This window comes from Stenella coeruleoalba (assembly GCF_951394435.1).
Source record: "Stenella coeruleoalba genome assembly, chromosome: 11".
NCBI classification, from domain to species: domain Eukaryota; kingdom Metazoa; phylum Chordata; class Mammalia; order Artiodactyla; family Delphinidae; genus Stenella; species Stenella coeruleoalba.
In genome coordinates, this window is record NC_137157.1 from 7,188,736 (window position 1) to 7,198,929 (window position 10,194).

The window sequence follows — 10,194 nt, forward strand, 5'->3', positions numbered from 1 at the left end:
GGGGGTGGGGGGAATCCCTGTGGGCTGCAAAATGCTCTGCTGGGTCAGAGGTCAGGGCTGTGAGACTCAGAAACAGCAGGGCTGGGCCTAGGGTGAGGCAAGAGAGGTGCTGAGAATTGAATGAGGGGGCCCTCTTGCCTCACTCTAACCTGGCTCTGCAACACAGCCCCCTGCAATTGCTGGGTTGCCCCAGGGAGGAAGGGCAGCCTCACCCCTCGAGATGAGAGAAGGCAGCTTTTGCTCTCGCTGACTCCTAAGATGGGGCGTGTGCAAGAGTGAGCCCGGGTCTGGGGTCAGGAGGTCTGGTTCAAATCTCAGCATGTTGTCCTGTTGCCTTGGCAAGTCCCTATGAAAATGGAATGGCAGCTGCCTCTGTGTGTCCTCCCCCTTTCAAGGAGGGGGACTTTTTTCTTTTTCTTTTTTTTTTAATATCTTTATTGGAGTAGAGTTACTTTGCAATGTTGTGTTAGTTTCTGCTGTACAACAAAGTGAATCAGCTATATGTAAGGAGGGGGACTTTTTAAATGGACACACAGCCACCCAGCTCTTCCCAGCCTCCCTTGCAGCTAGGAGTAGCCACGTGACTATGTATTGACTGGTGAGGTGTAAAGGGATGTAAGAGGTCCAGCCAGCAGGAGTGTCCCTCAAAGGGGCAAATGGCCCCTTCTACCCTCCCTCCACCCTGCTCCTCGGGATGCCGAAGAGCCCCCCTCGGGTGGCACCAACCAGGACAACAGCCCTGCAGCAAGAGAGGAGCAACTCAGGTCCCCGAACACTGCATGGAGCTGTCCACCAGATCAGCTCTGGACAACCTCCCTATGAACTGTACCGTAAGAAAGAAAAACGTTCTATTTGGTTTAAGGCCCTGCCGTTTTGCATCTCTGTGCCCGAATTTCTATCCTAACTGGTTCTCTACCCCAGGGAATCCAGTTAGTTAGGGGGGAGGCACAAGTGCTACTGGTTTCTAGTGGGTAGAACCCAGAGATGCTCATCACCCTACCACACACAGGACAGCCCCCCTACAAAGAATGATCTGGTCCCAAAAGTCAATAGTGCCACTGCTGAGAAACTGCTCTTTCCTCTTGGAGAGTCAGTGTTCCCATCCCCCAAATGGGGGATATTGAACTATCATGATTTTTATGAGGACCCAGTGAGATGATAGACATGATCCTACTCTTAGGAAAGGAGACAGTCCTGCAAAGATAGTCATGGAGTCTTTATTATTGAGATAAATTAAGATGGACGCCCCAAAGGAGGGGAGTGAGCAGGTTGCCAATCTATGTCCAAAAAGGAGGCAGTGGTGCTCCACAGAGAAGGAGAGGCTCCAGGGTGGGCTTGGGGCCCCTGGTGCAGTGCAGGACCCGGAGGGGAGGGCAGGGGCTCCTGCCAGTGGCCTCAGCCTTGGGAAAGGGAAGGGATAGGCAAGTCCAGCCGAGGGTGGGGGGTGGGAACTGCTGGTGGTCCCCACACTGCCCACAAAGCTCACCCCATCCCCACCACCTCGCATCCTGCCTGGGGGCACCCCCCTCACACAAACATGCTTCTCCTCCCCTCCGCACGCCTGACCCCAAACGTTCTCTCTCTCTATCACACACACACACACCTCCTTCCTCTATGGCCTTGCCCCTTGCACACCCCACCACAAACACTCGTCCATGCCAAGCCCGGGTCCGGAGTGGTAGGACTGGGCTGGACTCAGCTGACATCCCTCCAAAGGGGGCCCTTTCCTTGGGTCAGCTTTGAAGCCTGGCCCATGAAGCTGTAGGGTCGATACCATTGGCTGGAGTGGGGAGCTGAGTGTCACCGAGGATCTGGTAGGGAAGTGGGAGATCTGAAGGCTCAGGACAGGCAGGGGCAGCCATGCCTGACGCCGGGTGGAGGGGCAGGAGTGCTGGGCAGCACAAAGGCACTGGGGGGCCGTGGGGCGTCCCCAGAGCTGGGGAAGGCAGGTGTGGGATAAGCTGGCTTGACCTGGAGAGCAAGCCCTGGGCCATCAGCAGCGACATCTCAAGGCACCCAGGTGCCCCACAGCCAGGGTCCTCCCAGAGCCCCTCCTCCTGGGAGGAGCCAGGCTGCGAGGGAGAGCCTGGACGACCAGGGTTTCTCCTCCGTCTGCCCCGGGGTCTCCAGGCCGGGCGGGACGGGAGAGGGCACCCGGTGCCCGCCCCCCACCGCCAACAGAGCCGGTCAACTCAGACCTCGGGGCCCCCGAAGGCCAGGTTGTCGCGAACCATCATTGTCTTGCGGAGGTCACGGTCCACCAGGGGGCGCTGCATGCGCCACTTGTGCGCCTCCTGCAAACCGGGCTCGAAGTAGTAGATGCAGGCGCCGAAGCCCACCAGAATGAGGACAGAGATGAACAGGTAAACAGGCACGAACCAGTCCAGGAAGTGCGGCATCGCGGAGGCCTTGGCTGCTGAGACGCGGTCGGTGAGAACCAGCAGAGAGGCTGCTTATCCCACCCACCCTCCCAGAGGGGGACCCGCAGGCTTCACAGAGCCAGGAGGTCGGAGCTTCACCTTACGGCTGGGAAGACGGAGACCCTGGAGAGTGGAGAGCAGTGACTCAGCAGCCCCGGCCCCCTGACCAAGCACACAGCTGCCCCCACCCCAGGGGCCCACCCAGCTCCTACTCACCCTTCTACAAGGAAGCTTATAGCTGAGGGCTGGCCCTGGCTCAGTCCCTCAACAGTATGTGTGCCCTCAGGCAGGTTGCTTAACCTCTCTGGGCCTCAGCATTGTCCCCTGCAGAAGGGGACGCTACCAGAGCCTTGTGGGGATTCAGTGAGGTGACTGACCCCTCAGAGCACTCAGAAAAGGACAGCTGGGGCCATGCCTCCTCTGAGCTGTCCCTCCCGGCTCTGACTGTGCGTTTGCAGAGGCTGCCACTTACTAGGCCCCTCACAGATGAGTGGGTCCCCAGCCACCCGTGCATCCTGGCTAGGTGTGGCTTAGTGAAAGCATGGTGAACAACTGCCCATCCCTAGGGGACCTGGTTGATATCAACAGGCTCTGCACAGGCTCCTGAATTCAGGCCCATGCCCCATTTTATAATTATAAGAGTATGGACACAGTGCCAGCCCCAAAAGACTTGGACATTGGTTTCCACATCTGTAAGATGGGAGTGAAAACAGTATCTAGGTCATAGGGCTGTTGTGACTGTTAAAAGAGTTAATTTACGTAAAATGCTCAGAACCAGTGCCTGGCGCTTACCAAGTGCTACATAGTAGTTTGTTCTTAATTCTCTGGGCCTCAGTTTCCTTATCTGGAAAATGGGCATAGAAGTAGGACCCACTTCTTAGGGTCTCTGTGAATGTTTAACAAGCCAATGCCTAAGGAGCACTTAGCATCATGCTGCTTGGTGCAGAATCGGCACCCAGTGAATATCAGCTATTGTTATTTCCAGTGCACCAGAGGTGGGGAACGCAGGAAAGTGGAAGCTAGCAGGTTTAAGGTGCTTCACAAGTTTTACATACACCCAGACTCTTTAGAATGGCCCAGAGATGCCCACATCTGCTCTCTGCCAACCTTGCCAGCCTCATCTCCCACACTACGTGCCATCACAGGGAACCACTTGTCAATCACCTATGTGCATCTGCATGTTATACAGTCTACATCTTTGCATATGCTTTCATTTTCCTTGGAATGTCCTTTGCATTCATGTTCATGTGGCAAACTCCTATACATACTTCAAAAGCCCCACCACAGGTTATCTCCTCCAGAAATGGAATAAATCAGGGCCCATTTAACCCACCCTCAGCCCCTTCCTGAGGTGTGAGAAAAGGGTAAGGTGAGGAGCCCCACTTCTGCCTGTCAGGCAGGGAGACCACAGTCAGAATGCAGTCACAGACCTTACAGAAGGCCTATGGGGTAGATGTTACTGTGCACATTTTACAGATGAAGAAACTGAGGCCCAGAGAAGTTCACTAACTTGCCCTGAGTTACCCAATTGAGAAGTGACAGAGCTGGACTCCAACTCCCCAGCGATGTCCTGAGGTTTGATGGGGAAAATACCTGAACGGAATGAAATGAGCAAAGGCCCACCTTGTCTTCTAGGGAGGGAAGAAAGGGGATGCATGGAATGACCTCCAGGGCAGGCTGAAGAGAAGCTCCAGCTTTTCAGACCTCTGTCTCCAAGCTCCAGCTCCTCTTGTCCCTCTACTGCCAGGTGGGTCTACGAGGTGGGCTGTGAGGCCAGGGGAGGGAGAGATGCTGCTTCCCAGTCCTGCGTCCACCCAGAGCCCCTCCCCTGCCCTCCAGGGTCCCCACTGGCTGTTCTGAAACACAGTGTCTCAAGGTGCCCTATTCTCCTCATGGAGAAATAAAATGAAGAGTGTGCTAATGGCCCAAAGTCAGGGTTAGAGCAGTGTCCTCCTAACCATCTGTCCTTCCGTAGAGCCAAAGAGAGGGTTCAGAATTGCTTGGTGTGGCCTGGGTTTAGGGGGAGGTGGAGAAGGGGACCTACAAGCAGAAAGGCTGCTCCAAACTAGCGTGACTGAGGCCAAGTGATTCGTGCCGCCTCCCCTGGCTCCGCCCAGGACCCTAGCCTCCTCTGAGCTTAAACATGAGAATGGGGGACTTGGGCAGATCAGAAGCCATTTCAGCTGCAATGCTGTGGGCCTGTGAAGCAGTGTTTAGGGCCTCCCAACCTCTCCAGCCCTGTGAACAAAATCCCAGGCATTCTGGGGCAACTGAGGACCCCAGACCTTCTCCTGGCTTCTCAGAGGACTGGCTTAGCTGAAGCAAAACATTCACTGGCCTTCTGTGTGACCTTGGGCCCCTCCTCACCCTCTCTGAACTTCCAGGGTTCCCTGCACAGTGATGGGGTGGGGGCGGGGGCTATCAGATGATCTATAAGGTATTTTCTAGCCCCCATTCCAGCTAAAGTCCCATCCAGGACAGTGTGAGGGTTGCAGAGCCCCTCTCCCTGCCTCCCAAGCACCACTCAATCCTCCACCCGACCCCCATGCCCGCACACCCACCTCAAGCCCTGCAGATGCCTGTTCCGAGGGCTCCGGGCTGAGCGCACAGCCTCGGCCTAAGCAGCTCAGCGTCGGCCCGTGGACTCAGTCGCAGCTGCCGTCCCCAGAGATGCTGCCATCTGCAGCCGCCCCGGGTGCTGGAAGCAGAGAAAGGGCGAGGCCAACGCCCCCTACGGGAGACAGAGTTTCTCAGGCCCAGGGGGTCTGACTGGGCCAGGAGGGGGCAGTCCTGGGCTAGCTCCGGCAGCCTGTACCTCTCCCTGCCCATTGGAGACCCTTCTCTCTGCCCCCCACCCTCAGAATAGCGGGAGGTGGGACCTGCCTTAGCCAATCAGCAGCCTGGCAGAGCAAGGGCTTTATCCTCTGTTGCCCTGGCAACCAGCCTTCTCTTCAGGATCCCTTGCACTGTGCACATGGTACAGAGATGACAGGCAGAGCAGGGTTGGATAAATTCGGGACAGGTGGGAGCCACCCAGCAGGCTGCTGGACCCCACGGCTACTAGACCTAGAGAGGAAGTGTCCCCTACCAAGATAACTAGGAGGATTTGGCCACTTGTCATTTGAGGGTAGGGAGAGATTGGGGTCCCTGGCACGTGGGCAGGACACAGAAGCAATGACCAGTAGAGCCAATGAGGGTCATGTGTTATAGAGGGAAGAACCAAGACTGAGATTCTGGACACATTGGTCCAATGTAACATTTACCATATGCCAGACACTGCTTTCAGTGCTTTCCATATTTATGTTAACTCATTTCTTGGTCATCCAGGGTCACATGGCAAAAGTCTCAGTGCCAGGGTCGGAGCCCTAGCCTGGGCTGCAGGCCCGCTCGCAGGGGCTGCCCTCCTGGTTCTGCCTTACCAGCCCCGGAGGCCCCCTGGCTGGGATACAGCCTGAGATGGTCGTGGCTCCCAGCCACGGAGCCCTCCCCGCCAGGCCAGGACTGGGCCCCACATCACTTCATCTGGTCCTCCAGCTGGTTAGTTGTTGAAGCCCACTTTGGGGTTGAGGCAGCTTCGGCTCAGAGACGTGAAGCTGCTTACCCTCTCCTTCTTCAAGGTCACTCAGCTTCTCAGTGACAAAGCCAGGGCGTGTGCGGGGGTGGGCTGGAGGTGAGGGTCTACCTCCCAAGCCTGGGTCCTCCCTCCTATGCTAGAGACAGAGTGTTTGCAAAGTTTCAGAGGCCCAGTGAGCATTCCATAAACAGCAGTGGTTGTCGTCTCAGGAGGAGAGAGCAGCCCCGGAGGCCCACGGGATGGGGAAGAGTCTTCGAGGAACCATCTCCCTGGGGAATCCATTCCCGGAAACTGAGGACGGGCAGGTGGCAAAGGCTATGGGTCAAATGGCTTTGGGTCTCTGGGTCCCCCAACCTACAGACACCCTGCCATCTGTGGGACGATCTGGGAGTCCTGCAAGTGTCCTCTCCAGCATATGTGGGCCAAGGGGACTGAGTTTGAGTTTCCAGAGAGATTTTTATTAAGATCTAAGGTACATACAGTAAAATACAAACCTTAAGTGATGAACGTTTACCTGTGTATACACCTTTGCAGTTGCCACCCAGACCATGTCTAGGATATTTTCATCATCCCAGGCAGTTCCCTCCTGTCTCTTGCCAGTCAGTACCGCCTTCCCAAAGGCACACACTGATATGATTTCTGTCACCATAGATTAGTTTTTCCTGTATTTGTATTGCACGTAAATGGAATCTTATGGTATATGCTCCTTTGAGTCTGACTTCTGTTGCTGAGCACAGTGCTTTTCTCTGCACTGACGATGTTGCCTTACCAATGTACCACAGCTTATCTGTTCACCACTGAAGGACATTTGGGGCATTTCCAGTATTGAACTATGATGAGCAAAGCTGGCAAAGTGCCGTTGAACAGTTTGGAGTGGGAGGGCAGAGAGGAGGTGGGGGAGGATGAAAGGGGCACAGAGAAACTTTTGGAGGTAATGGATACGTTCATTATAAATTGATTGTGGTGGTGGCTTCCTGGGTGTATATTTATATCAAAACTTACCAAACTGTACACCTTAAATATGTGTGGCTTATTACGTGTCAATTACACTTTAATAAATCTGTTTTTAAAAGTGATAAACAGGGGACTTCCCTGGTGGCGCAGTGGTTAAGAATCTGCCTGTCTGGGCTTCCCTGGTGGCGCAGTGGTTGAGAGTCCGCCTGCCGATGCAGGGGACACGGGTTCGTGCCCCGGTCTGGGAAGATCCCACATGCCGCGGAGCGGATGGGCCCGTGAGCCATGGCCGCTGGGCCTGCGCGTCCGGAGCATGTGCTCTGCAACGGGAGAGGCCACGGCAGTGAGAGGCCCGCGTACCGCAAAAAAAAAAAAAAGAATGCCTGTCAGTGCAGGGGACATGGGTTCGATCCCTGGTCCTGGAAGATCCCACATGCCGTGGAGCAACTAAGCCCGTGCGCCACAACTACTGAGCCTACGCTCTAGAGCCCTCGAACCACAACTACTGGGCCCGTGTGCCACAACTACTGAAGCCCGCGCACCTAGAGCCTGTGCTCTGCAACAAGAGAAGCCACCGCAATGAGAAGCCTGCGCACTGCAACGAAGAATAGCCCCCGCTCGCTGCAACTAGAGAAAGCCCTCATGCAGCAACGAAGACCCAACGCAGCCAAAAATAAATAAATACATTTATTGAAAAAAGTGATCAGCAGCCCTTAAATATTGTTTTAGCCACGTGATTCTTTATTCACAAAAAAGTTTATAGGAAGCTCAATATGTAACAGAGATGAAGCCAGAGCTGCTTCTGTTAACTGGTGGGGTGGGGTTTCTGGGCCCTACGTACTCAGCTTCTCCCCTGCCCCTCCCGGTGCCCCTGAGGCATCTCCCCAGGGTTTCGCAGAAGTCAGTTTGAAAAACACTGGCCCAGAGGGTCTCTGATGGCCCTGCAGGTTCTGGGTGTTGATGATACAAGAACCTCCAGGCCTGGGTCTGGGCTTCCTGCCAGTCTCTACACTTCATCACAGTATGGGTCTTACACACAACTATGTTCTATTGCACTACCTATGCGACAAGCACCCACTCACCTGACCCCTCAGCCAACAGTCACCTCCCCAGCAAAGTGTAATGGGGGCCCCCAGGGAGCCTTAATGCACCTTCATCTGGGCTCCAGCTGCTTCCCATGCTGGCTCTCACCCACTGTGCTGCCTTTGGCTGTTGTTATCTGTCCATCCACCACTGAAACCTCTGTGCCTGGGTCACAGTGTCCAGCACCAGGCCTGGCCCAAGGCAGGCACTCAGCACAGGTTGATTGAATGGGCCTCAGCTCAGCCCCTCCTGGACCATGCTGAGCAGGGTCCAATGTCTTTCCTTGACTCTCTAAGGGCCTCAGTCACCTGGCCCTCGATCAGCTCTCTAGCTTCATCTCCTTCACTCCTCATCCCACCTGCTTCAGCCACTGGCCTCCTTGCTGCTCCTCAGAAGTGTCAGGAATGCTCCCCACTTGGGGTCTTATCACTTGCTGCTCCTTCTGCCTGAATCCTCTTCTTCACTATATTTATTTAGCATTTTTCTTTTTTTCCATTTTATTATTTCTTTAACATCTTTATTGGAGTATAATTGCTTTACAATGGTGTGTTAGTGTCTGCTGTATAACAAAGTGAATCAGCTGTATGTATACATATATCCCCATAACCCCTCCCTCTTGCGTCTCCTCCCACCCTCCCTTCTTCACTATATTTAATTGGCTCCTCTCTCACCGCATGCAGACATCTGCCCAAACATCACCTTCTTAGCTAGGCCTCCCCTGACCTAAAGTACCTCCTCCTACCCATCACGTTCTATCCCCTAGCCCACCTTACTTTATTTTCCTAGTACTTACTACTACCTGACTGTCAGGGAGTCCCCTCCGTGCCCCGTGCCATGGGGAATCAAAACACCATCTGTGCTGGGGCAGGGGCTCCCTGAAGCCACGTACTTCCTGCTCTTTCTAAGCAAGGTATAACTAGTTTGGTTCGCAGTGAGAAGGATTTAGGTTAGACAGGAATATGCCTCTTTTCTCCCACATGTCACAGTAATGAACACACTGTGAGATCACGGTCCTACTCCCCCATCACACTGAGTTGGTCAGTAACATCTGATTCATCTGGGTTCCCAGGGTGGGGCATTGGGTCTTCCCTAGGAAATGAATGAATGAATCACTGCTGAGAATAAACAAATGGATGTAAATCGATTCATTCATTCATCAAATATTTCTTGAGCAACTACTATGTACCAGACATTTTTTAAAGTGCTGGACATACAAACTGACAAAATTTTGCCCTCATGTATCTTATGCTCTAGTTGGAGAGACAGACAATGAGCAGATATTATATAACTGTTGGGAGAAGCAATCTGCTGTGGGCTCTGAGTCCCTGCAGGTTCTTGCTGGGCATGCCAAGAAAGCAAGGCTCTGAAAGCTCTTTACCCAGGCCATTTCTAAGGGTTTGTTTTTGCAGCAAGCAACCTTGAGGGTTGGGAAAAGAACAGGAAAAACAAGCAACTGGAAAAAGGACAGGCATGCCTACCACTCACTGTTTTACAGTGTTTGAATTTCTAACCTCTGTGTTCCTCTCCTATAAGGCCATCCACGAGGTGTACAGGCAAACATGATGGGTGGGTCCTTTTCAGGGCTTGCGGGACGTGGGGGAAATGACACAAACAAAGGTAAAGCCACAGCTGCTGCTTTTACCTTGAGTAATAATGTCCTTTGTCCCTTACCCAGGAGTTTCATGTCTTCTGCAGCATCCATGAAAAGGTAACAGACTATTACTAATCAGTAATAAACAGTAACAGTTTATTAGTTTGTAAAATCTCAGGTGCTGCCCAGTTCTAGTCAATATGTGAAGTGCTATTGAGAAAACTGAGCAGAAAAGGGGAGAGAGGGATTATGGGAGGGCTTGCTATTTTAGATAGGGTCGTTAAGAAAGACCCCTCTGATGAGGTGACATTGCAGCAGAAACCTGAATAAAGTGAGGAAACAAGCCATGTGACTATTTGGGAGGAGAGCATTTCAGCCAGAGGGAACCACAGGGCCAGGGGTCCTAGAGCCGTTTTTAGAGGGAGAAGGGCAGAAGATGAGGCCAGAGAGACTGTCAGGGGCCAGAACCCACAGAGCCTCAAAGGCCCCGTAAGGCATTTGCAATGTACCTGAGCAAGAGGAGAACTATTGATGGGTTTTGACCAGAGAAGTGGCCTGCTCTGATTTCTCTT

The 10,194-nt window shown here is 53.6% G+C and overlaps 1 protein-coding gene across 1 annotated transcript; it reads right to left on the reverse strand.

The window, feature by feature from the left end:
* Window positions 1-2,093: 2,093 nt before the first annotated feature.
* Window positions 2,094-2,633, reverse strand: SMIM45 (small integral membrane protein 45). The gene has a single exon (XM_079937737.1). The coding sequence runs from the start codon at window positions 2,397-2,399 to the stop codon at window positions 2,193-2,195; it is 207 nt and encodes a 68-aa protein (XP_079793863.1). The 5' UTR covers window positions 2,400-2,633; the 3' UTR covers window positions 2,094-2,192.
* Window positions 2,634-10,194: the final 7,561 nt, after the last annotated feature.

What these genes read in the sequence shown, in the direction of transcription:
- SMIM45 (XM_079937737.1), bottom strand. Translation starts at nt 2,399, where the DNA reads ATGCCGCACTTCCTGGACTGGTTCGTGCCTGTTTACCTGTTCATCTCT.